Genomic DNA, 27,043 nt, shown 5'->3' on the forward strand with positions numbered 1-27,043 from the left:
CCTCCCGTGCATTTCTGGATACTTTTCCACAAAACCTTTTAGAAAAATGTATCAAATTATCACAAGTGTTAGCAAATTCCTGAGATGGCACAAACTGTCCAGACATGAGGGAATATAGGAAGAAGTGGGAAAAGCACGAGGAATAAATGTGTTTTTAAATAACAAGTCTTAGCAGTTTATGGACTCACATGTAGAACAGGTCACCAGGTTATCAACATCATCACGTCTAAACGCTGGGCTCAGTCTGCGTGGCTCAGCGGTCACATGGTGGATGTTTCCATGTACTTAGCAGCAACATTTGAACATCGGTCGCACATTTAATGGCAACAAAGATAACAATGTTTGTTTCCAACACACAGCTCCTTTTACATAAAAAAAGAAAATAAGAGCGGCTGAGGGAAATATTCAGTCGGACACGAGTTTCCTGGTTATTCTGTGCGGTTCATGACTGTAATAACTGGGAGCTTGTAAGACTTCCAATGATTCCTCCTTCTGTGAGAAAGCAGCCCGTCAGTGTTGTTTTTGTGCAGCATTAAGCAGCTGCATAATAAAGGACTTGATAGTGAAACACTGTTGATATTTACCTGATGTTTCATTAATACAGAGATAAAATAAGACGTCTGTATTCCTGGTGTTACAGTTTTTCTGTTAGAAGCTTTCAAACAGGTCAAACTTTCTTAATATTCACCATATTACAGGGTTAGGATTGTTTGTGAATATGTAATTAAAAACAATTTTTCTGTTAAGTTAAATTCTTAAAGCTTGTTAAACCATAGAAGGCTTATCAGTAGTTCAGTTGGTAAGCTTAAGTAGAGTATTGCCAGCCTTTTACTAACATGCATATATGTTTTAAAAAACATAACACCAGCACACTTTACACGGAGACACAAGACCTTATGTGGAATTAACATTTGCCAAATAAACATTTCAAATCTCTTTCAGATGAAAACAAAGCCGAGACAATGAGTCAGACTCCTGTGGTCTCTTCCCCACAGAATGTAACAGAGTGGCATTACATGCTCCTGACATTAGCATTACATTAATATGGAGCCTAACTTTGGTGTGGTATTACTCAATGCTAATGACGTAACCTCTGAGTGTGGGTGTATATTATCAAGACAGCAATGTCAACAGGTCAGTATTGTTCTCGCTGATGAGCTCAATCTGCAACTGCATGCACATCGCTTTCAAGATTAGCATCACAGTGTCGGCCGCCAGGAATGTCAGATCAGAGTCCCAAAGGGTCTTGGCATGCCTTTAACCTCTGTGAATGTGGTCATGTACATTCCTGTCATAGTCGCGGGACACATCCTCCCCTCCTTCGAGCCCCAGGTAGGAGAGATAAGCTCGAGAAGAAAAAGAGATACGAAGAGGAAAATGAGAGGCTGAGGGACGGGAGAGAGGGAGGGCGGCGGAAAAGTACAGCAGATTCCTGCAACCCCCGATCCCTGTCTCAGCTGGGCATGATTGTGATGGAAAGCCTGAGACAAAAACCTGAAGAGAAAACCCTTCATTGGCAGGCACTGCTCTGTCAGCCTCTCAAAAGGCCGCTTTACACTATACATCAGCCTTTGTGTCTGTGGGATGTGGACAAAAGGGAGATTTGGCCACGATACATCTCTGTTCCCAGCATGATGCAGCTCAAAGAGGGTCAAACCTGGGGACCTTCCTGCAGGAATCCACCATTCTTACTGAAAAAGCCCCGTTCGTGCACATTCAGCTCATTCGCTCAGACTCTTTATATTTATTACAGTGGACGTTTCCTGGAACTCACGGGGAGCAGTGAGGAGATGCAGGTGATGCTTGTTTAACACTGAACAGGGCTACAATGTTTGACTTGCATCTCCTGGTTTGCGTTAAAGTTTGGAATGAAACCCAGGCTGACCCCTGGGAAACAATGCAGCCTTTAATGAGCCCTGGGGGGTTGGGGGTGACTGTGTTTGACACAGAGCATTGGGGGTTCTTGTAACCAAGAAGAGAGAGGGTGGAGTTCAAGATGAAGCAGTGCTTTTATGACTCCTTATCGTCACCTCGGGGGGAAATTTATCGTCACCTCGCCTTTTATGACCTTGTGATAACCTGAACATTTCTGAAAAGAGCCTTTGAGAGGATGAGAAATATTGCACTTCAACTGCAGAAGGCTTTAATCTCATGCAAAACCTCACTGTTACACCAATACGTCTCTGCTGTGTCACTTTTCTCCACAACGGTTTGTCTAATCAAGCCTCGAACACAAAACGGTTATCAAGCTGTCGTTGTGTACATGTGTGGAGATGATGGCAGCTTCTCTTGGAGTTAAAGTCCAGCGTGATGTTTGCTAGCGTGCCAGCATTAGTGTCAAACTCAAAAGTACGTTCTACACACTGCGTTTCCCACACTGCAACCGCAAGCCACAGCTTTTCCCTGCCCCTCCCTCTGCTGGCCCAGTATCTTAACATGCACCAGGAGCACTTAACAGTAGGATCGTGTTGCATTATAAGCAAAAGATAAAAAAGCACATTTTCACAAACACGTGTATACATTTTTTGTCAGCTTATTATTGTAGGTTTTCAATTTAGTCGTGCTAAATAAATCATAAAGTTAAAAAGTCCATCCACCCGTTATAAATGACTTTGGCCCATCTGCGGCTCGTGGACACACTTGTTGAATCGCTGTCACTTCACACTTATATCATTCCTCCGTAGAGCACCTACACCTTTACCCAAAATCTTAAAATGACTTCTGAGAACTATGAAAATATTCCTACAGGACAAAAGCACTTTTAGTTTGATTGTTTATCAGAACGAGATTAAAAGCTGAGGTCAGATTATCTAAGCACTGTCTGATTTTCTGAAACGCTCTTGTTAAGAATTTTTAGTAGATCTGGACTAAAACTAGGGCTGCCACAAACCATTATTGTGATAGTCGACTAATCAGATCATCATCCATTGGATGTAAAACGTACAGCTTATTGCACCAGCAGCATCTGCTCTTATATAACTATCATTAGCTTACAGCTTTAAGTGTTTAAGGTCTGTGCTAACTAAAAATAAAGACAAGATGATAGTTTATTAAATTTTAATGACATTTGCAGATTGTTTCGGTGAAGTTTAATGAACTCCTTGCTATCTAAAATATAACAGGACACCGGAATAAATTCCGAGCATCTCACACTTCTGATAATCAGCTGTCTGCTTGATGTTTATTCAGCTGTGTAAAAACTATAACTTTAATCTCAGCCAAACCGATTTACTCAGGAACAAATAAAATACTGAAAAAAGCCAAACAATAACATTTTTAAGTTATCTAAGTGACTCATATATCATGTTTAACCTGAGTAGCGAAAGATGGCGCTGGGTTTGAAAACGATTTGCCGGGAGTCCGGTGTTCTCACGGCTCTAGTGAGCCTTGCCCCCGGCTCGCTATCGAGCTAGTGGGTAACAGACGTCTCCGAAAATGTCGGAGCGCTTTTGAAAATATGCGGTGTCCTGATAAACTGAGCAGATATTTGAGGTTTACACAGCTACATTCTCGCCTGAAAATATGTTAAATGTTTATTTTGTGACCCAGAAAGAATAATAAGAGTAATATTAAAACTAACTAGCTGCCGCCATTGTTGGAAACTGCCCTGGGCCGCGCTATGAATTCTGGGATAGGTTGGGCCACGAAGCAACCCATCCTTCAAATCTGGGGAAATAAAGGACGCATTTGTCGGCCGCATTTGTCGGAGTCTTCGAATGTGGACAGTCTTCGTCGTGTTGCTGTAACGTAATCGGCCTACAAAAGTAGGCACAGGAGGATGCGGTTCCTGAATTTGGACACAGCTACGATACCGGACACTGCTGCTTCTTCTTCGGGGTTTAACGGCAGCTGGCATCCTTGTACATGCAGTGCTGCCATCTTCTGTTTCAGTCCGTTATTACACTCTTAAATCCTGCTACTTATTCCTGCGTCTTTTGTGATCTTACAAAGCTTCAAACGAAGCTTCGACTATTAAATCAGTCGTCGACGATTTTGATAGTCGACGTAATCGTGACTAGTCGACTAATCGTGGCAGCCCTAAATAAAAACCAAATAAACAGACAGCGAGCCACCAAGATAAAAAAGCTAACATCAGTTTCTCTTGAGCCGAACATGGATAATCCACATAAATGAAAATTCATCAACCAAAGTAACATTTTGCTTGCTGAAAAATTCCTTGTCACAGTCAAAAGATATGAAATCCCTAATAAAGTTCAAAAATGGTCCTCAGACATTCAAAAACATTTTGTTTGTCCTTCACTCTATCTTCTAATAAAACACGTGGCATAATACTCAACGATATTATCTTTTTAGTTTATCTTTTTCTTTTTTCTTATTTTTACTTGAATGTTTTTTTCCTGGAAAGCAATCGGAAACTGTAAGAAACTTTTTTTTTTTTGCGTCTATAAAGAAACACTGAACACATTTGGTTGGTAATGTGAGCGAGCTTTATGATAGAAGACGTCAGTTTTACTGTTATGTGCATGCACTTACAGGCATTTTTGGTTTTACATGCTTTTACTTTGAAAGGCGGATTTTTTTCAGTACCTGTTGCTTTTATGTCTGTTTTCGCTTTCAGTTGAGACCTGAGCCATGAGGGAAGAGTTCAGTCGCATGTCAGAAATGTCAGGGTCAACTATTATATTTAGAAAGTCATGAATATTTAACTTCAGTCATCTGCTGGCAGAAGGAGGAGGAGCCATATGATGTGACATGCGAGATCAATTGTGTGAAGGTGTGAATCGCTCTGTTTTATATGGCGGCCATGCACTTGAAAGAGGGTGAGAGATTTGGCAAATAAGCCTGAATGAAGGCAGCTAATAGCTATTGTGTTCTTAGCTCAGTGAAGGAAGTTGGGTGTTTCACGTGGGGTGGCCAGTGAAATATGTGGTTTCAATGTGTTCTCTTAACGGGCGCTCGGGCTGACAAATGGCTGGCCGAGGAGGTGACGACACATACGTTACACTGTGAGGTATTTGATCTGCCACATTTTATGGCGCCACAGTACAGTAGAAGGATTTATTTTCTTTTTCTTTGGGCTGAATTTGTGCTGCTGCTGTTAGAAGAACAACAGTTCGTTGGGTCTTTATTCTTCACGAAGGTGTCGCTCTGCGGCGCTCATCAGCTGTGAAGCTCTTTCTATTCAGACTGAAGTTTGCCTGAACCGCCCATCACTTCACACCTCATCTCAGCAAAGTTTATTCAGTTTTTCTATGCAGACGCTTCAAACATCGTAGTAAGATTTCATATAGTCGTTCAGTAATCCAAGTTTCAGTGTGGAACACACACTTGTTTTTTGTGTGTGTCGATACCGAGCAGCAGAATAAGTTCACTGTGAGAGACTAGAGTCATCGTTTTATGTATAACATCACACCAAAAAACTAACAAATAGATTTAGCCAAGAATTTATTTATATATATATATATATATATATATATATATATTAAAAAAAAATAAAAAATAAAAATCTGGTTTTTGTAAATTCAAAGAAAATATTTGTATTCTAAATAGGAAAAACATGAACTTTCCTGTCATTTATATATTTCCTCACTAATTTGGTGGAGATGAGTTTAGACTTTTCTAAATAGGAAAAGCTGCAAAACCTGGATATTGTCCAGGTTTTGCAGCACCATTCAAAGTTCAAACTTTCGTGACATTTTCAAACACTTCCAGCTGGCCACATGTAGCGCTGTTCGATATAATGATATGTGTCAGATGACGATATGTAGACATCTATTGTTTCATACTATGCTATTGTTTGTGATCGACACTATTCTCAAACATCAAATTTCTGAATATGCATCAAACAAATCACCTCAGATAAAAACATGAGGTAACTATAAATGGCACTTACAATCGACGCCCAGCTGAAAACACGTCACACAAGTCGAGTTGCCTGAGATTCACTGCATTTACAGAAAAGAAACTATTTTGTGATGTATATGTTATCGGGATAAGAAATGTCATATCGCGATATGACATTATGGTCATATCGCGCAGCCCTGGCCACATGGGAGTCTTTGTTGTGCTGGTTCTGGCCCCCGTGCCTTATGTTAGACACCTTTAGTGTAAGCTTTTACCCTTTAATTTGTATATTTGCTAGTATTTTGTTATCATAAACTATCCGTCATCGATATTCATCCGAGTCTTAACTTCCTGGTAGTACCTGGGAGAATGGTTGGTTGCAGTGAGTTTGTGTTCCCGGCTCACACTGTGCTCACTGTCCTGGAAACACTTTGGAACGCTGTGGGCTTCCGACTCGGACAGCAGTGTTTTGGTTACTTCTGTCACATTTTCTGCTGCTTTCCTGCCTCCATGTTTCCGCCCTCCACACCATGTTTCCTTACAGAAGTAATGTAAAGCCCTTTGTTTAGATCCTGATCTGCTAACATCGTCATGGTGATACAAACAGGATAGGCAGGTACGCACGTTTAATGAATCCAGTGTTCATTTTATGTACGCACTCGATTTTTTTGCACTTATAATAATGAGTAAGACTGTGTTAGGACAGCATGTTTGCTCTGAGTGTGTCCATATTGTGTTAGCTTGTCACCTTGCAACAGGTGCACTGCTGCTGACAACATAGAACTGAAGTGAAAAGATCCGCCCTGTGTCACAGCACATGTACGTTTGGTGCATCACTCTTGAACATCCACTTACTTAACAGCCAGTTTGTGCCTGACTGCTTTAAATGAACCTCTTTATAAACCAGTGCTCCATCCAGTAACACTCAGCAGCTCACCCAGTCACTGTGCTCGTCTCCCCATAAAGAGAGTTAATGAAACTGAGGAGCGGCTACATTCACTTGGAGTAATAGTAGACGTTTTGATTTGAGCTGTTAGGAAAAGAAAAAAAAATTAGAATCAGTTTTTTGAAGATTATCAAGTTTTAATGAATTAGCAGTTAAAAGTTGTTTTATTCTGTTTTTGCACTGATTATCTGAAAGTATGAACATTTTGCAGTTCATTCAGGTTCACTGGCACTTATGTGTTAATGCTTTAATATGTTGAACGTCAGTGAAAGGTCACAGTGTCTGTTATGAACCTGAATTGCAGGACTTTTCATGTAAAGCCTATAACAGGATTATTGTTTGTTAATGTTAATATTTCAGAGCCAGTGTTTCTGTTTCTGTGCTGTTTCTTCCTCTTTATCTTTGAGGTCAGTTATGATCATATCATAGCTTCCCATTTCAAAACTTTTCAACCAATCAGATCCAGAGGATCCAAATGTGTTAGTCTGCAAAAGCAACTAAAAGTACAGCAAAACTATAGTAGTAAAACAAACAAACAGTGAACAGTTTACCCTGCCTGGGATAGGGTTACCGGGGCCCCGCCCTGGAGCCAGGCCCGGGGAGGGTGCCCGAGGTCGAGCGTCTGGTGGCCGGGCCTTAGTCCATGGGGCCCGGCCAGGCACAGCCCGAAGAGGAGACATGGGCCCATCCTCCCGCAGGCCCACCACCCGCAGGAGGCGCCATAGGGGTCGCGTGCATTGTGTGCCGGGTGGCGGCCAGGAGCGGAGGCCCTGGCGGACTGATCCCCGGCTGCCAAGACTGGCAATTGGGACATGGAATGTCACCTCTCTGGTGGGGAAGGAGCCTGAGCTAGTGCGTGAGGTTGAGAGGTACCGGCTAGATATAGTCGGGCTCACCTCTACGCATGGCTTGGGCTCTGGAACCAGTCTCCTGGAGAGGGGCTGGACTCTGTCTCAGTCTGGAGTTGCCCCTGGTGAGAGGCGGCAGGCTGGGGTGGTTATTCTAATATCCCCTCGGCTTGCTGCCGGTACGTTGGGGTTTTTCCCGGTGGATGAGAGGGTTTGTTCCCTGCGCCTTAGGGTCGGGGAACGGGTCCTGACTGTCATCTGCGCTTATGCGCCGAGTGGCAGTTCGGAGTATCCAGCCTTCTTCGAGTCCCTGGGGGGGTGCTGGAAGGTGCTCCACCTGGAGACTCTGTTATCCTGCTGGGAGACTTCAATGCTCACGTGGGTAACGACAGCGAGACCTGGAGGGGCATGATTGGGAGGAATGGCCTCCCTTATCTGAACCCGAGCGGTGCTTTGTTATTAGAGATGGACCGATCCGATATTACGTATCGGTATCGGTCCGATACTGACCTAAATTACTGGATCGGATATCGGAGAAAAATAAAAAATGTAATCCGATCCATTAAATATCACGAAAGCACCTCACAAAACTTGCAACACGCCGTAACTCACCTCAGAACGTTAGCACTCGGAGCAGTATGCATCACGTGATAGAGCGGCTGTGGCATGCCGGACCTGTCGGTGGTCTGGATAGCATGTGGAGCTTCGCTAGCAACCTGGCATTTCATCTCCGACAAAGTTATCCCCGAGAGAAGTAAAGCAAGTGTGTAAGTCCATCTCTGAATGTTTGTAAAGCATTCCTGCGTTAAGCTTAACAAGCGATATATGGAGCGACTGCCTCTCGCTCTCCGGCTGCTACTTCAATCATGAAACTGCTTAACGATCAGCTGATCGGCTTTTCTGTCGCGAGTCCGTCTCTCTTGTTTGCTTTTGGCCCACTTTGCACCAGAAAGAGGAAACCAGCGGCTGAACAACAGCAGCACGTTTAAGCTTGATAAGCTGTTGTTAGAATTTAATATTTCTTTCTACTCGAGGATCTTTTTCTACGTAGCTGACGGCTGTAACTGTGCAGGGGCGGATCTAGCAAAGTTTAGCCAGGGGGGCCGATAGGGCATGAACAGGGAAAAGGGGCACAAAGACACACTTTTCTTTATTCTCATTTAAAATGTCTAGCTTTTAATAAATAATTATCCGAATCTTACACCCAAAGTTTTAATTTGATGTAAAAGGAATAGAAGTCCATTACTGTATATAGTAACTATTAAGTCTACGGTAATATATATACCCTAGTAAGCTATAGTACTTTTTCCTTTGGGAAGGTACCATCTGTGCAGTCTGCAATTTTGTTGAAGAAAGATGTTGAATCTATTTAATATTTCTTGAAAAATAATTGATTTCTGTGCATTTTTTTTTCACACTGCATCAAATTAAGGTTGATTACGTCGATTAAGCATCATGAGGTGGAGCGTGAGGGGTGGTTCCCTATTTTTTATTTATTTATTTTTGTTGTTGCTGGGAGTTGGAACCCTATTAGTTAGGTTGCTTAATATGCTAAGTACTCTTTAAAATATCAGAATAGGGAGGATGGTGTAGGTTTAAGTTTATTAGATTGATCAGTATTGCTGAACTATGAAACATTTTTTTTTGCATACAGGTATAACAGAATAGCTTTAGTGTAGTTGTTGTTTTAAACTTGAGTATGAACTTATACAAAATTCAGCAAGATATTTAAAAAAAAAACAGTTTTGTTGATTAAAAAACACTATATCGGATTCATATCGGTATCGGCAGATATCCAAATTTATGATATCGGTATCGGTAAAAGTGGTATCGTGCCATCTCTATTTATTATTGGACTTCTGTGCTAATCACAGTTTGGCCATAACGAACACCCTGTTCGAACATAAGAGTGTCCATAAGTGCACGTGGCACCAGGACGCTCTAGGCCGTAGGTCGATGATCGATTTTGTAATCGTATCACCAGACCTGCGACCATATGTTCTGGACACTCGGGTAAAGAGAGGGGCTGAGCTGTCAAATGATCACCACCTGCTGGTGAGTTGGATCAGGTGGCGGGGGAGGACGCTGGACAGACCTGGTGCACCTAAACGCGTAGTGAGGGTGTGCTGGGAACGTCTAGCAGAGGCCCCAGTCCGCGAGATCTTCAACACACACCTCTGGCAGAGCTTCAACAGCATTCCAAGGGAGACTGGGGACATCGAGTCCGAATGGACCATGTTCAGCGTCTCCATTGCCGAAGCTGCTGCATTGAGCTGCGGCCGCAAGGTGGTAATCCCCGAACCAAATGGTGGACACCAGAGGTGAAGGGAGCCACCAGGCTGAAGAAGGAGTCCTATCGGGCTTGGTTAGCCTGTGGGACTCCGGAGGCAGCCGACAGGTATCGACAGGCCAAGCGGAATGCGGCTCGGGCAGTGGCTGAAGCAAAAACTCGGGTGTGGGAGGAGTTCGGAGAGGCCATGGAAAAAGACTTTCGGACTGCCTCGAAGAGATTCTTGCAAACCGTCAGGCGCCTCAGGAGGGGAAAACGGTGCTCTACCTGCACTGTGTATAGTGCTGGCGGAGCACTGCTGACTTCGACTGAGAAAATTGTTAGGCGGTCGAAGGAATACTTCGAGGACCTCCTTGATCCCACTGACACGTCTTCCGAGGAGGAAGCAGAGTCTGGGGATGAGGGGAATGACCCGCCAATTTCCAGGGGCGAGGTCACTGAGGCAGTTAAACAACTCCTTGGTGGCAGAGCCCCTGGTGTTGATGAGGTCCGCCCCGAGTTCCTGAAGGCTCTGGACGTTGTTGGGCTGTCCTGGTTGACACGCCTCTGCAATGTTGCGTGGAGATCAGGGGCAGTACCTGTGGACTGGCAGACCGGGGTGGTGGTCCCCATCTTTAAGAAGAGGGACCAGAGGGTGTGTTCCAACTACAGGGGGATCACACTCCTCAGCCTCCCTGGGAAAGTCTATGCCAGGGTGCTGGAATGGAGAGTTCGTCTGCTAGTCGAACCTCGGATACAGGAGGAACAATGCGGTTTTTGTCCTGGTCGCGGAACACTGGACCAGCTCTTTATCCTCTCGAGGATACTTGAGGGCGCATGGGAGTTTGCCCAACCAGTCTACATGTGTTTTGTGGACTTGGAGAAGGCATTCGACCGTGTCCCTCGGGGTGTCCTGTGGGAGGTGTTGTGGGAGTATGGGGTGTTTGGCCCATTGCTACGGCCCATTCGATCCCTATACAACCGTTGTAAGAGCTTGGTTCGCATTGCCGGCAATAAGTCGGACTCGTTCCCGGTGGGTGATGGGCTCCGCCAGGGCTGCCCTTTGTCTCCGGTTCTGTTCATAATTTTTATGGACAGGATTTCTAGGCGCAGCCAAGTGGCGGAGGGCTTTCGCTTTGGTGGCCTCAGAATCTCATCTCTGATTTTTGCGGATGATGTGGTTCTTTTGGCTTCATCGGGTGAGGGCCTCCAGCTCGCACTGGAACGGTTCGCAGCCGAGTGTGAAGCAGCGGGAATGAGGATCAGCACCTCCAAATCTGAGGCCATGGTTCTCAGCCGGAAAAGGGTGGAGTGCCCACTCCGGGTCGGGGATGAGTTCCTGCCCCAAGTGGAGGAGTTCAAGTATCTCGGGGTCTTGTTCGCGAGTGATGGGAGAAGGGAGCCAGAGATCGACAGACAGATTGGGGCTGCAGCTGCAGTAATGCGGACGCTGCACCGGTCCGTCGTGGTGAAGAGGGAGCTGAGTGTAAAAGAGAAGCTCTCAATTTACTGGTCGATCTACGTCCCTACCCTCACCTATGGCCACGAGCTGTGGGTAGTGACCGAAAGAATGAGATCGTGGATACAAGCGGCAGAAATGAGCTTCCTCCGAAGGGTGGCTGGCCTCTCCCTTAGAGATAGGGTGAGAAGTTCGGCCATCCGGGAGGGGCTCAGAGTAGAGCAGCTGCTGCTCCACATCGAAAGGAGCCAGCTGAGGTGGTTCGGGCATCTGACAAGGATGCCCCCTGGGCGCCTCCTGGGTGAGGTGTTCCAGGCATGTCCCACCGGGAGGAGGCCCCGGGGCAGACCCAGGACACGCTGGACAGATTATATCTCTCGGCTGGCCTGGGAACGCCTTGGTATTCCCCCGGATAAGCTGGAGGAGGTGGCTGGGGAGAGGGAGGTCTGGGCCTCGTTGCTTAGGCTGCTGCCCCTGCGACCCGGCCTCGGATAAAGCGGATGAAGATGGATGGATGGGATGGATGTATGAAAGCAAATGATGTGTGGAGCCAGTTATACAGTGTGTTTGAACATTTTTCATTTTTAATGGTTTGGAAACGTAAAAATGCTCAAAATAAAGTTTTAAAGGTCAGATCTGAATCGGTAATATTAAGGACAATGATGAAGATTATCATTTGTTTTTATCATTTTATACTCAGGAACATAAGCTCAAACTGAATCGAATAAAACATTAGCATTGCATTAATCATGTTTCACTTACATTGCTCTTAAGAAAATGATCAAACGAGGCAGCGCCAGGCGATGCTTCTCTAACTGCTGGGCTTCCTCTCAGACTCGACTTAACCTGTGTACCGTAGAGAGTTAATCAGCAGAAGAGTTCAATTCTAATCCCAGGACGGGCTCGCCGTGTGACGGCCCATTGTCTCGTACAGTATAGCTGCCCCTGCAGTCTTCAGCAGGCAGCAAACTTAAACCTCACACCATTTAAATGGTAATCTGTCTCTGGGCTTTAGAAGTCCTCTATTCACCATCCTGGGAGAGGCTTTATGCCACACACCCCCACCCCCCTCTGCCTCCTTCTAATTACTTTTAGTACATGAGCCCGGCAGCCTGCTTATCCAGGCCCCTCCCCTCTCTGGGAGGCTTAGCTCTCACCTCAGTCACATATCTCTTTCTGATGAGCTGCCCCTTCAAATTATACACGCACAAAAGTTTAATCCCGCTCATTTGAATAATAAAGATTATGTTACTGTGGTCTGTTTGTTGTCAAAACACTGAGCCTTCTAATCAGGAAGGCATGACTGGGTCAACCATTTACAACAGCCACAGTATCAGGTTTCCCCAAGAGTGTGTGTGTGTGTGTGTGTGTGTGTGTGTGTGTGTGTGGGATTCTTCTGCTGATTTAGCCACACACACACACAACAGGTTCAAAAGTCATGTTCTTCAGTGTGTGATTTTTGTCTAGCGCACAGGTGGGTCTAATGTTCAGACTCACCAGGTGAACCTTCCCAGGATGAAGTAGAAACTTTATTAAATCACTACCAGCTCATTTTGTCGTTATTCCAAAGTCGGTTGATTCTTTTGCTTAAATGCAGGCTGATTCTGGCAAACTGTTTATTTAAAGACAGGATGTGAAACTGTGTTCGAGGCAGCGTATAACAATAATAGTTTCATTTAAAAATGCCTGAATGACTTCAGTTAAGAAATACTGAAGCTTTAACTTTAACTGCACTATTTTATAGTTAGAAGGATTCAGATGGTGAGTACAGGACATAAAGATACATCAACAAGCTCTAGAAGCCTTCATGCAGTCAGTCTCAGGAAACATGTCTGTCACCATTGTTGGCTTTCCCGCCACAGAGTCCCACCTGTGTGCGGTGCATTAGACATTAGTTATCTGCATTAGACACGAGTCTTACATTAATAAGATCTACAGGTTAATCTTCACGCTCAGCAGGCAGCATTAACCTACCGAGCAGCAGCCTCCTTCTGACTTGTTGGTAATGGCTGTAGCCCTTTGTCATCACAGCCACTGGTACCAGCAGAACAAACAGACAAAAAAAAGAAAACCTAAAAACTGTTCCCTCAACTCATTTTTAAAACACAGCATACAAACAAACATTAGAAGGTTGTATCACAACTCAGAGAATACTCTAAACCTGCAGATTGGCTGGCAGGCAGCGCCTTCGTTCTTAATAGGACTGGTGTTACACGAAGTCTATGACAAAATGACCCTGCACTAGAGCTGGGCGATACAAGATTTGTTCATATCACGATATGTTTTTTTCATTTCAGGCGATAACGATATCTATCACGATATAAGCCAAATAACTATATTTGTAAGATTTAAATGTGCCGTTGCTCACAAGTAAAATGTGAAATAATCAGCAGCTTGTTTTTATTTGAATATTTATTTCCCATAATAAGTTCAACAGGGTAGATGTACTTAAGGAACATGAGACTTTTTCAGATAGATAAAGGCAAATATTGCAAACTACACAAAAGGCAGCCGCTAAAGCGTTTAAGTTTCAAAATAGAACAAACGAAACAGACTAAATTCCACTTAGAAACAAAATATTAATTCTAAAAATAAATCTTAGTTTGTTTTACAGAAGAACAGACAAAACTGACTAACTTTTGTCAATATCAAATAAACTGAGAACTAAAAGGAAATTCTCAATCTCTCCTTGTTGTATAGCTGAGCTTTTCAAACAGTTTTAACAGTTACGTTAGTCTGACAAAAGCCGAATGACGAATTAGCGCTTCCAGTCAGAGACTGAGCATGCACCGCTTTATTGTATTACCAGACCTGCTTTACAGTGCGCGCTACTCTGTTTTTTGTCAGACTTGAAATAGCCGAAATACCTTCACACTACGGAGCTTCTATGGCTCTTCCGTTTGACAATCTCTCCGGCGTTTGAGCCGTCATCTGTTTTCTCTTCGGTAACCTTCGGTCACGCTCTCGGTGGATTTTTCTCTAGTCGGCACACTCATTTCCTCCATTACCCGGGCGGCACGGCGTCTGGCTGCTTCCCAAATACACATGTGCGGCTTGGCACTTGTGCTGTACGTAACAAGTCACGTGACATGACGCTCCGGCTGTGATTGGTTCGGCTCTGCGCTAGTTAATTTGGATTGGCTGTTCTTCTTCTTCTTCTTCTTTTTTTTAAGAGGACAAGAGAGATGAGGTCTATCGCAATATTTAACTTTTCTATTGAGAAAAAGTTATTTCGCAATACGTATCGTTATCGTTCTATCGCCCAGCTCTACCCTGCACCCATTTAATGGATGATGTTAGTTAACATTCAAATTCAAATTCAAATTTTATTTGTCACGTACACAGTCATACACAGTACGATATGTAGTGAAATGCTTGGACAACTGCTCGTGACCTAAAGAAAACAAAAAAGGAAAAGGCTATGAATAAGATAGGAAATAAATATGAAAAATTAAAAAGGGTAAATTTAACTAGGAAGGAATAAAATATAAATTAAGGTTAAAAATGAAATAACTGTACAACACAAATTAGAATGAAGGGTAAATTTAAATGGGAAGAATAAGATAAAATATATAAATTAAAGTTGAAAATAAAATAACTGTACAACAAAATACACAATATAGAACTATATAAGAATGTATGAAGAAATATAAATAAATATATACACAATAACAGCAGCATATACACAATAACAGCAGCGTGATTTAAGTAATGAAGTGAAACAATGTCCAGAAAGTCCAGTGTGTGTGTAAGAACCATATGTGTGGGTCAGTACTGTGTGGTGGTGTGATTGAGAGACCGTATCGCCTGCGGGAAGAAGCTCCTCCTCAGTCTCTCTGTGTTGGTCTTCAGGGAGCGGAATCGCTTTCCTGACCTCAGCAGAGAGAACAGTCTGTTGTTGGGATGGCTGAGGTCCTTCACCATCTTCCTGGCCTTGGTCCAGCACCGCCTGCTGTAGATTGAGTGCAGGTCAGGGAGCTCGGAGCGGATGGTGCGCTCAGCTGACCGCACAACCCTCTGTAGAGCTCGTCTGTCCTGCATGGTGCTGTTCCCGAACCAGGTTAAGATGTTTCCCGCCAGGATGCTCTCTATGGTGCACGAGTAAAAGTTCCTGAGCACCTTGGAGGGCAGTTGGAAGTCTCTCAAGCGTCTGAGGTGGTAGAGACGCTGACGGGCCTTTTTCACCACGGTGTTGATGTGACAGGACCATGACAGGTCCTGCGTGATGTGAACTCCGAGGTATTTGAAGCTGTCCACTCTCTCCACTGGGCACTCGTTGATGACGGGGGTCTGGTAGTTCCTCTCCTGCTTAGTGCTGAAGTCCACTATCAGCTCCTTTGTCTTACTGACGTTTAGAAGGAGGTTGTTCCTCTGGCACCAGTTCTCCAGATTCCTAATCTCCTTCAGGTAGGCCGTCTCGTTGTTATCAGAGATCAGGCCCACCACGACGGTGTCGTCAGCAAACTTGATGATGGTGGTGGAGCTGGTAGTGGCCACACAGTCATATGTGTACAAAGAGTACAGCAGGGGGCTCAGAACACACCCCTGGGGGGCTCCAGTGCTGAGAGTGGTGGAGGCTGAGACATGTCCGCCCATCCTTACTGCCTGTGGTCTGCCAGTTAGGAAGTTGGAGATCCACTGACACATAGATGAGCTGAGTCCCAGATGCTCCAGCTTGGTGGTGAGTGTGGAGGGAATTATGGTGTTAAATGCAGAGCTGTAGTCTATGAAGAGCATTTTAACATAATTCCCCCTTCTAGTGTCCAAGTGAGTGAGTGATGTGTGGAGGAGATGAGAGATGGCATCGTCTGTGGAACGATTTGGACGGTAAGCGAACTGTAGTGGGTCCAGTGTGTCTGGTAGTGAAGAAATGATGAAGTCTCTGACCAGGCGTTCAAAGCACTTCATCACTACTGAGGTGAGGGCTACAGGGCGATAGTCATTGAGAGAAGCAGGGTGGGGTTTCTTCGGGACAGGAACAATGATGGACTCTTTGAAGCATGTGGGGATGACCGACTGAGATAAAGAGATGTTGAATATCTCAGTGAACACAGGAGCTAGCTGGTATGCGCAGTCTCTGAGGATACGACCTGGGATGCCGTCTGGTCCTGCTGCTTTCCTGGTGTTCACTCTCTTGAAGGCTCTCCTTACTTCATGCTCGGAGATGACGAGCACGTTTCCGGTGCTGGCAGTATCTTCCTGTCTGCAGCCGTTAGCGCCGCTAACACTAGCATCGTTGGAGTCCTTAGCTGCAGCCTCGAAGCGAGCATAGAAAGTGTTCAGCTCGTCTGCCAGAGTCACGGCCGCGTTCGTCATACCGGTTGTTGGTGCTTTATAGTCCGTTATTGTCCTTAGTCCCCGCCACAGGCTCCTAGAGTCACTCTGTTGGAGTTGTGACTCTAGTTTCCTCCCGTAGCGCTGCTTCGCCTCTTTCACCGCCCTCCGCACGTTATATGACGCGGCTTTGTACGGGTCCATGTCCCCCGTCATGAGTCCCGTGTTGTAGGCAGCGGTGCGGGATCTCAGAGCGTCGCGGATGGTTTTATCCACCCACGGCTTCTGGTTGGGAAACGTTGTGATAGTCTTTGTCTCCACGGTATCATCCGCTAGTTTCCCGATGAATCCCACAACCGCTTCCGTAAACACGTTGACATCATCATCGGAGCTGTTTCTGAACACCCAGTCTGCGTCATCGAGTGCGTCCTGTAACGCGGCCACCGATTGATCCGTCCAGCGCGCGACCTTCCTCTGAACCGGAACTTCCTGTTTCAGCCTTTGTTTGTATTTTGGGATGAGGAAGATGGCGGCGTGATCAGATTTGCCAAAAGGAGGGCGGGATTGTGCCTTGTAGCCGTCCTTGACCGTAGTGTAGCAGTGGTCCAGTGTCCTTTCACCTCTGGTGGGGCAGGAGATGTGTTGATAAAAGTTCGGCACTGCGCGTTTGAGGTTGGCGCTATTAAAGTCCCCCGTCACAATAAGCGCAGCGTCCCGGTGTTGTGTCTGGTGCTGTGTGAGTGCCTGATGCAGCTCGCATAAGGCGGTGACCGTGTCCGCTTGTGGTGGAATATAAACGGCACTTATAATGACCGATGTAAATTCCCGAGGTAGATAAAAAGGACGACACATGATGGACAGTAGTTCCAGATTTGGTGTGCAGGAGCGTGTGAGAGGAACAACGTTCGCACTGTTGCACCAGTTGTTGTTCACCATTAAACACACGCCGCCTCCCCTTGACTTCCCCGAGTCCCGTGTCCTGTCCATGCGGTGAACCGAGAAGAACTCGGCCGGCTGGATGGCGTGGTCCGGCACCGCTGGGTTCAGCCATGTCTCGGTGAAGCAGAGGAGATTGCAGTCCCGAATGTCTCTCTGGAACTTTACCCTGGCCCTGAGGTCGTCAAGCTTGTTCTCCAGTGACTGGACGTTGGCGAGCAGGATGCTAGGCAGAGGTGTGCGGTGTGCACGAGCTCTCAGCCTGTTCCTGACGCCGGCTCGCTTCCCTCTAGGCCGCCGCCGCTTCCCTTTGTTCTCCCTCAAGATCTCACTCGGCCAGCTCGGATCCGGAGTTAAAAACTTCGAATTGTGAGTACATTGTAAACCAATAGAAACAAGAGTGTCACTGTCATACCTAATGTACCCAATGGTGGTGATTTTGCCGATTTAGAAACGCTGAAAACTAACTTAAAAAACAAAGACAAAGAAAAAGTGGTCGGAGCAGTCGTGACGGCAGCCGACCTCACCGGCGCCATCTTTTTCTTCCTGATAAGTTTATGGTTTCAGTCGCTAATTTAAAGTCTTATTAAATATCAGACAGTGGTTTGAAAATCTCTGCACACCCGAATGAATGACGGGCGCATCGGACCAAGATCTGTTTTTATCTAATAGTTAGAATCTGTTTTTATTGAGTCACAACATTTCGGCCCAAATAACCCTCCAGTATCATCCATCCCTCTTCCGCTTATCCCGAACGTGGTTGTGGGGGCAGCAGCCTAAGCAGAGAGCCCAGATCTCCCTCTCCCAGCCACCTCCTCCAGCGTGTCCTGGGTCTGTCCCGCCCAGGACGCATCCTTGTCAGCTCACCTCAGCTGGCTCCTTTCGATGTGGAGGAGCAGCAGCTCTACTCTGAGCCCCTCCCGGAAGGCTGAACTCCTCACCCTATCTCTAAGGGAGAGGCCAGCCGGCCTTCGGAGGAAGCTTCCGCCGCTGTTATCTTTAATATCGTTGTTTTGGTCACTACCCAAAGCTCATGATAGGTGAGGGTAGAGACTGCAGCTGCAGCACCACTCCGTCTGTCGGTCTCCCGCTCCTCTCTCTCCTCACTTGTGAACAACCACCAGATACTTAAACTCCTCAACTTGGGCCGGAACTCGTCCATGACCCAGACTGGGTGACCCTCCTGTTTCTGGGTGAGGACCACGGCTCAGGTGCCAGAGGTCACCTACTAATCAGAAGGTTGATGGTTCGATCCCTGTCTGTTCCTGTGTATGTGATAAATATCCTTGGGCAAGATGAAAACCTCCTTTAGAAAATATTTGCAAAATTAGAATTAAAGATGATATTTTCCAAATCTGTGTTCAGACTGTAAATGCTCAGCACAGACACTGAGCACTGCAGTGGAGAAACGGAGGCCCGACCCTGCACATGTGGACGAACAGGGCGAGATAAAACAGACAAAACAATAAATACCCAAACCTCAGGTGGATGATCAATGATGGGAGCTTCCATCCCCGTCCTGCAGAACTGATCCTGCAAATTCCTGAAACAGAACCAACTTGGAGTAAGACGGGTGGCATTTTGTGACGTTTGATCTGTCAGAGGGTGACCAACTTCCTGGTACAACATCACAACGAGAACTTTTTCAAAATTACTTTCTGTTCAAAGTTGATGCTAAAGTTTTATACTTGTCAGATCCAAATAATCCCAAAGATGAAAGAGAAAAATAAATGAATAAGAAATCAAATTCGGTTTTTCCTGTTATGAAAAACAGGTTGATTGTCTGGATTTTTAGCAGGTGTAGCTCCTGTGGGTGCAGCGATTGTTCGACTGTTCGAGAAGCCTGACGTCAAACTGCATTATGTTAAAAACTAAACTTCACACACGGTGCTTGATGCTGGTCTGTTTTCAGCCTTGAGACGTGGCAGTTAGTACAAGGGATGAACTGACAGCTGTTATTTTACAAGAATCTGTTTCAAAAGTTATTAATTATTAAATTAGTAACATTATTCCTAATTCATTTTTAGAAATCCATTTACTTCTCTTTTTTTGTTGCATTTTTAAAAGATTGTCAAAATCATTTTTTTAATTCTGAGAATTTAAAAACATTTTCCACTAAGTTTTCAAATTTAGAATAATGTTATTGTCAAAATACAAAAGAAAGTATTTGTCGCACAATTAACAGTAAGTAACAAAATGACTCGTATTTCGATGTGCGTGGCTCTCCTGGTCCTTCATGGAGGAGGGTGGAGAACAGCTTTTTGGTGTCTGTGTGTGTGTGTGTGTGTGTGTGTGTGTGTGTGTGTGTGTGTGCGTGTGTGATGAGGCTTAACTCTGCGAGCAGCCGAGAACATGCGCTGTAACTTAAGCTTCATTATGTGCGTTCTGTGGCCTGGAGGTAGATGGAGGATTAAGGGAAGATTTTCAGCAGCTTCCTCAAATTGCTGTCTTTCCAGTTTGAGAGTAGCTCTGTGATTAACAAAGTGTAGCTTCACAAGGATGGTCCTGTGTTGGCTCTTTCATCCTCTTCCCCTCCTTCATGCTGTATTCCTCGTTTCCCTCACTCCTGGTCAGCCAGCTGCCACACCAGGCTTACAAACACTCATTGGTATCATTTTAACTTTGATTTTACATCATTTTATCCAGAACATCAAATACGTGTGAGCCCTTTCCCCACGGGTTCCTACCACCTCCCTTCCTAACTGCTTTTCATTGTTTGAAGCAATCAGCTGAAACTGCGCTCTTTAAGGAAACAGAATGAAGGTTAATGATTGAGGGGCCGCCTGTGTGGAACATCTGTGCTAACACTAAGGATGCAACAGGTGCTGGGTACAGTAATACTGTCACATATTGTTACCTGAAGCAGGCTTTGTGAAATGTGTTATTTTAGCGTCAGGTGTCTTGTAAGAGAAGCGTTTTTATCAGACACTGCTGTGGGGAAGAGGAGAGAAAGGACGCGCTGCAAACAAACCAGCTGTGTCCTCATTCAGACCTGCAGACGTTTCTCTCATCGTACTGCCTGTTATACCTCCACTTTCACTAAATGAGAGTTGGAGCTTAAGAATCCTTTGGATTATCCGGTGCCTGGCTAGCACTTAAGCCCCAGCCGCCCTCGTGATTTCAATTAAAAATATGTGCCTTCAGCAAGGTTTTTGCTCCCACTCCCTTTTTTAAGCTTTAGATGAATTACTGTAAAGACGCTGATGGAAATGGCTCTAAACCCTCTCCTGTGCCCACTCTCCTTCCATCTGCAGATGATCCAACTGACCAGCGTACTTGCCTTATCTGTGGAGATCGCGCCACAGGCCTGCACTATGGCATCATCTCCTGCGAGGGCTGCAAGGGCTTCTTCAAGCGCAGCATCTGCAACAAGCGCGTGTACCGCTGCAGCCGGGACAAAAACTGCGAGATGTCACGCAAGCAGCGCAACCGCTGCCAGTACTGCCGCCTGCTTAAGTGCCTTCAGATGGGAATGAACCGTAAAGGTAAAGTAGATGTTTCAAGCCACCAGAAACAGACGTTTGTTTGGTAATAAATGTCTGACTCATCGAGTTGCGGTAACAATGAAGCATCAATGACAAAAGAATCAGTACCCAGACCAGAAAAGAGTCAGAGGTACTACGGTTGAAGGTCGTGTCTGGAGAGTGACTGGCCTCTTAAATGAAACGTCTTCACAAACTTTCAGTCACCTTGTTTTTCTGCTTTTAACAGTTTTTCAGCACAGTGCACTGTCAGTATGACTCTGAAACCAACGGTAGGTGAACTGATCATCTTGTTACAGGGTAAACAGTTCTTGTATAACGCTTTTCTGCTCAGAGGACTCAAAGCAATTTTGCCTCATTCACACGAGTTTTTTCTATCCTCTGTTTCATACTCTGATGCATCCATCGGAGTGTCTTGACCAACGATATTTGGCATGCAGACTTTGGCGAGCACGCGGGGATCGAACCACCAAACTTCCAATTAGTAGGTGACCGGCTGTACTTCCTGAGCTGCAGGCAACCTTTGATTTAAGCATTCATGTGGACTTCACTGTGCCACTTAAACACTGTTGAAGATGCAGCACTTCCCCTGAATGTCCACAGCAAGCCTGAGTCAATGAGGCGTTTAAACCATCCACACCTAAAGGATGGACGGACAGATGCTGTTCCCTGGCTCGAGCCTATCCCAACCATCATGGGGGAGTTTGGGATTGGCCACATGAATGCTTAAATGAAAGGTTTCCTGTAAGTAGAGCCGGTCACCTATTAACTGGAAGTTTGGTAGTTCGATCCCACCGCTCTGTCACAGCGCTGACAGACCGGTGGGACTGTGGTGGCGTGGGTGAAGGTGTGTTATTAACCCTCTGGGGTCGATGGACACGCCGGTGCCCGCAAGTCATGTGACCGGTTTAAGATGACATAGTAACAAGATGCGACTCTGCTGAGTCTCTGTTTAACTTATGGTTAAAGTTAAACTACATGGCAGTTTTTACATGTTGCTGATAGGCCAGGTTACACCAGAGTTATGATAAAACATCCACACACTGCTTTTTTCTAAATACTATATGTTTAGTGCAGGAAGGAACAGTGAACATGGCCGCGCTAACAACAACAACACACCAAGGAAAAATGCCTCCCCTTTCCTATTGGTGGAAAAATGCACCAATCCAAAAACGATATGGCTGAATGTGACCTTTGTTGTTTAGGAAGAGGTCAAAGTTGTGGGAGAGAGTCGGGATATCGATGGGAGAGATTTGAGATGTTTAGCGTGTCTGGAGTGTGTAGTTAGTGTGTAGTTGTTTTGTTCTGTCCACCGCTGAGTGTCACAGTCAAAGGCTGCAGTGTAAACGCTGCGTCCAGGTGGAAGACGCCTCCTGCTGTCTCGTGGTGGACACAAACTATTTTTTGGAGTTGCACAATCATTTGTGTGGCGTCTTACTGTGACACCTAACACTTCCTAATTTTTCAACTTCAAGTTATGTTTCTTGACTGATTTTTAGATCATTGTGTGAATGCAGTACGTCACCATGAATAAAGAACTTTATTTATTCAAGACGAGCTAAACGGTTTTTAAAGGTGAAATACAAAGTAGTCAAAAACAGCCTGAAAGATGAGGTTTAAGTTTTTGGTAAAACTGTGTTCACAGTGCAGATTTGTGTAAATGTAAGCACGTAACAGAACCTCACGTGGAGTAGCTTCTAGATCCACCTGCTTATTTATGAAAAGGTTCTACAGTACAAAGTCTATGGGTAAATGAGGAGGTTACAGACTGTGTGTATATGAACCGTGTATAGATCCGCCCCTGTAATTTAGATGTGTCAAAATCAGGTTTTTAAGATGCTGAGTGGCCAGAGCTGCTTCTGTCGGGACTTTGCTCCGTTTATCTGTGAGCCAAACAAACAGCTGCTCGCAAAGTCTCTGAAAACCTGGAAACGCTTGAATGTATCAATTCTACCAATAAATCTGTTTCTCCCTCCTGGACACACACACACACACACACACACACACACTAAGCTGCAGTTTTCCTTCCACAGACATGTGCTGCCCCCATGTGGCTAAAACTTGTAAGTGACTGTCCTCATGGCCTTATTCTTCAAGTGCCTGTCTTAGAATGGAGATGAGACTGGGACTCACCCAGTCAGACACTAATCACTGCAGAAACACTCACACACACTAAGACTATGAGATGAAATGTACTTTGCTTGTAAGTGTACCAAAACAATATGACTGCCCGCCAGCAGCAGCTGTATTTGGAGCTGGATGGTGGGACAGTTTTGCCTGATGTGCTTTAGCCACTAGGGAGAGCTGTGACACCGATCATGTTTGGTTAACGGAACAAATGACTTTTCCCTGTTTTTTGACATGTAGCAATCAGAGAGGACGGCATGCCTGGAGGGAGGAACAAAAGCATTGGACCTGTGCAGGTAAATGGACTGAAGGATTGTGTTGTTTGTGGTGCGCACTGACCTTTCCCCACCTCCCAGCCAGCCTGAGCATCATCGCTGTGGCTCAGCCTCTGAGGAATTGTGCTTACAGTAAACCCACTCAGATCACAAGCCATTAAATAACACAGAGCTGGAGTGCTGCAGTGCTATTCTTCGGGATGCTCATAATGAGAGCGAGCCCTGACCTTGTTATATCATCTGTATAATTGTGTAGCAGCTGATTAGTCCCCATTCAGCGGTGCCTTTATTATTAACGTGAAGCGAGGGAACAAATGGTCAGAAAAATGTGTGACATGAGGATAAGTACCACTGAGCCGCTATTCACGGGGAGGGAGGCGCTCAATTCATTCGGGCTCAATTGAACGAGTCAAAACAGAGAAACACGGCTTCCATTAAGAACCAGCGCCCTTAATGAAAGCAGGAGCTTTCTGTCATGAATATGGAATGAAAACGCCTGTTACAGTGTTTGGGATGAACTGATAGAAATGAAAGTGACTTGACCTCCCTCAGACATGAGACGTGGTATGTGCAGGCGTGCTGAAGCCTTTCAGAATGGCTTTTGTCTGCGTTTTCTGCTCATGCTGACCTGCACAGATCTTATTATTTTAAGTGTGTGAATCATCCAATCAAACGCGCACACACACACGCGCCTCTTTTCTTTCTGTGTCATTATGTGATTGTGTCCTTGCTCCTCAGCATTTTAATGAAAAGCCGTGTGCTGTTAGTTGGTGCTAATCAATTGAACTGATGCACATGCATGGATGTGCTGTAAGCTCCAAACCTCCCTGTGTGTGTGTGTGTGTGTGTGTGTGTGTGTGTGTGTGTGTGTGTGTGTGTGTGTGTGTGTGTGTGTTCTAGATAACAGAGGAGGAGATCGAGCGGATCATGTCGGGCCAGGAGTTCAAGGAGGACGCCCCGGAGCACACCTGGGGCAACAACGGCGACAGCGACCACAGCTCGCCAAGCAACGGCGCCTCGGAGGGCAACCAGCCGTCGCCTGCCTCCACTCTGTCGTCCAAGTGAGTCGTCGATCTCATCCGCTCAGCTACGCGCCTCTGGCACTCGCCCCATCTTTGAGATAATGAGCCGGCCCTGACAGTCTAACACCTCGTTCCCATCTCACCCAGACTTTAGTTAAAGTATTCATCGGCCAAAGAATGCCTGAATATGCAGCCACTCAGGCTCGCTGATCGCAACCAAACACAAAGAGCTCACCGCACTATCTGCTGTTCTTGCTTGGAGACGAGCATATTGTCTATCTGCACTCATCAAGGACAAATATTGTCTAGGTACTTGCATGATGGCATTTATTTTGGTCTCAGTTTGTGTAAACATCAGGTTTTATCTCAGCAGCCTGAAAACTATTCAGGGGATGGCTTTTCTTTTTTTATGAGATGGAATTAAACCTTGCCAGAAATGAACAGCAAACAGAAAGCCTGCGTCGCATGCGCTCGTGCACATGCCCAGAATGCAAAGTTTAGTCTGCAAGTTTGTGAAAAAATGCAAAGAGTTTGATTGGGGATGAAGCTCAGCACATCAGGGTGAGGTTAAAGGAGGGTTTGCCTGAGAAATGCAAACCCCGACGTGTGAGCCAGTGTGTTTTTGTCCCCGCAATACTAATAAAATCTGCATTACTGTAACCTTTGACCTTTGTGTGCTTCCAGTCGCTCCGCTGAAATGAACGGCTACACGGCAGCCCTGCGGGACCAGTACATTAACACCTCCATGCCCGCGCATTACCAGCTCTTGCCTCACCTGTTCAGCTACGCCGCCCAGTCTGGCCTGCTGGCCTCTCAGCCCCGCAACCTCTACCCACAGCCCCACCCTCTGGTGCAGCAGCTGGTGGCTGCTGAAGAGCTGGCCCCCCTGACCACTCCAATGCTTATAGAAGAAGAGTGAGTTCATACTCAGCATCGTGCGTTGTGTAGAGGCGCGGCCAAATGAAAGGAGTGCAGCTGGTTTCAGAAAGCAAAATTCTCAATTAGATACTCATTTTGTAGCAAACAGTCCTTCCCAGTAAACCAAACTTGTTAGTCTTTTTCTAATTGTATGTCATGAACGTTGCCATTTACCTCGGTAAGTGAGATGCAGGTGTGTTGGAATAGGAATTAGGCTCTTGAACCTCTATGTTAATATTTTGAGAGCCTGGCGCTCTCACAAGCGCTCCAACAGGAGGATATTCTCTGAATATCAAGTTCATCATGTTTTTGGTCGTTGATGCTGACTGTGTGAGGTTTCTTCATCATTTCTTCCACTTCCACATACACTGAAGCATCCCCACAGCATTCATTCCCACCATCAGTGTTCTTAGGGTTGCCTTTTCTTCCTGTGTACAAACACTAGCAGTGTCGCGGTGACCAAACAACTCTGGTTTAGTGTTATTTGACCAAAGGACAAAGGATTGTCCTCAGCATTCTTGCCTTGAAGGAGTCTCTTCTGCTAACGTGGAGCTACTCCTGTGAGCTCGTTGCTTCATTAGTTTCTCCCCTCCAAGTCTAAAGTGATTTGTTTTTGGCTTGATGCATTTTCATGTGGCAGCTCAAACTGCTGCCAACGTTTCTATACTACGTGTAAACTGGAAGATAAAACACGGCAGCGTTTGTGCTGTGGCTCAATGAAAAGCTCTGTTGCTCAGTGGGATAATAATACTGACCATGATCAGCGTTTTATCCCAAACTAGAATTGTTTGTTGACATTTCTTTGTCAAAATTAGAAAGGTTTGTGATTTTGAAAGTGCAGGAACTTTCTGATCACATCTTGATTTTTTCAGCATTACATTATTTTAAAGATTCTTTTAAATACATTTTGTGTGATTGTTTATTTTTTCCTCATTATTTTACATTTATTCCTCAGATAAATTCAGGGAAATGCTTTAGGAAATGGCCTGAAGTCAGCTGCTCTCTGTTGGTAACAGAGGTTAGAATTAGCTGAAGGCTAAGCAGATCTGCTCTGTGAAATGAGGAGAATATAGAGGGACAGGAAGTCAGACGGTGAGGGACGTGAAGGCTGCTGAAAGCTGTTTGTTGTGGAGTGGGATGCTGATTTGAGCCACGTCAGGCCCATTTTGACATGATGAGAGTTTTCCTGCCCACCACACATCTGTCTTGTTGTTGTTTGCTCACTAGGTACAAGGTAACACAAGTGGAGCTGTTTGCTCTGCTGTGCCGTCTGGCAGACGAGCTGCTCTTCCGCCAGATCTCCTGGATCAAGAAGCTGCCCTTCTTCTGTGAGCTCTCCATAGAGGACTACACCTGCCTGCTCAGCTCCACCTGGCAGGAGCTCATCCTGCTCTCCTGCCTCACTATCTACAGTGGCCAGATCTTTGGAGAGCTGGCCGACATCACAGCAAAGTACACGCCATCTGACGACGAGCTTCAGGGGTGAGTGGCGAGTGCTTAAAGAGCAAAAGGAGAGAACAATTGGGGTGTTTTGTTTATGAGCTTTAGAATAACTTGAATTATTGAGGAGCCAAAAAACACCCACATTTACTCCATTTAGTTTATAACTATTACATACCTCCCCTGAGTTTCTTAGAGGTGCACAGAAGAAACGATATGATAGATGGACACTGTGACGTCGT

The 27,043-nt window shown here is 45.4% G+C and overlaps 1 protein-coding gene across 2 annotated transcripts in view; it reads left to right on the top strand.

Moving 5' to 3' along the window:
* nr6a1a (nuclear receptor subfamily 6, group A, member 1a) overlaps positions 1 to 27,043 on the top strand; it is a 119,392-nt gene that overhangs the window by 83,430 nt on the left and 8,919 nt on the right. For both annotated transcript variants that reach the window (XM_085293282.1, XM_085293283.1), the window contains 5 exons: positions 20,792 to 21,022; positions 23,387 to 23,442; positions 24,322 to 24,482; positions 25,128 to 25,358; positions 26,589 to 26,843. In XM_085293282.1, coding sequence (XP_085149408.1) covers positions 20,792 to 21,022; positions 23,387 to 23,442; positions 24,322 to 24,482; positions 25,128 to 25,358; positions 26,589 to 26,843 — 934 coding nt within the window. The remainder of the gene's footprint in view (positions 1 to 20,791; positions 21,023 to 23,386; positions 23,443 to 24,321; positions 24,483 to 25,127; positions 25,359 to 26,588; positions 26,844 to 27,043) is intronic.

Source organism: Mchenga conophoros, linkage group LG12 (assembly GCF_057382185.1).
Source record: "Mchenga conophoros isolate Kocher_MC1m ecotype Shallow Benthic linkage group LG12, M_conophoros_male_GT1.1, whole genome shotgun sequence".
NCBI lineage: Eukaryota > Metazoa > Chordata > Actinopteri > Cichliformes > Cichlidae > Mchenga > Mchenga conophoros.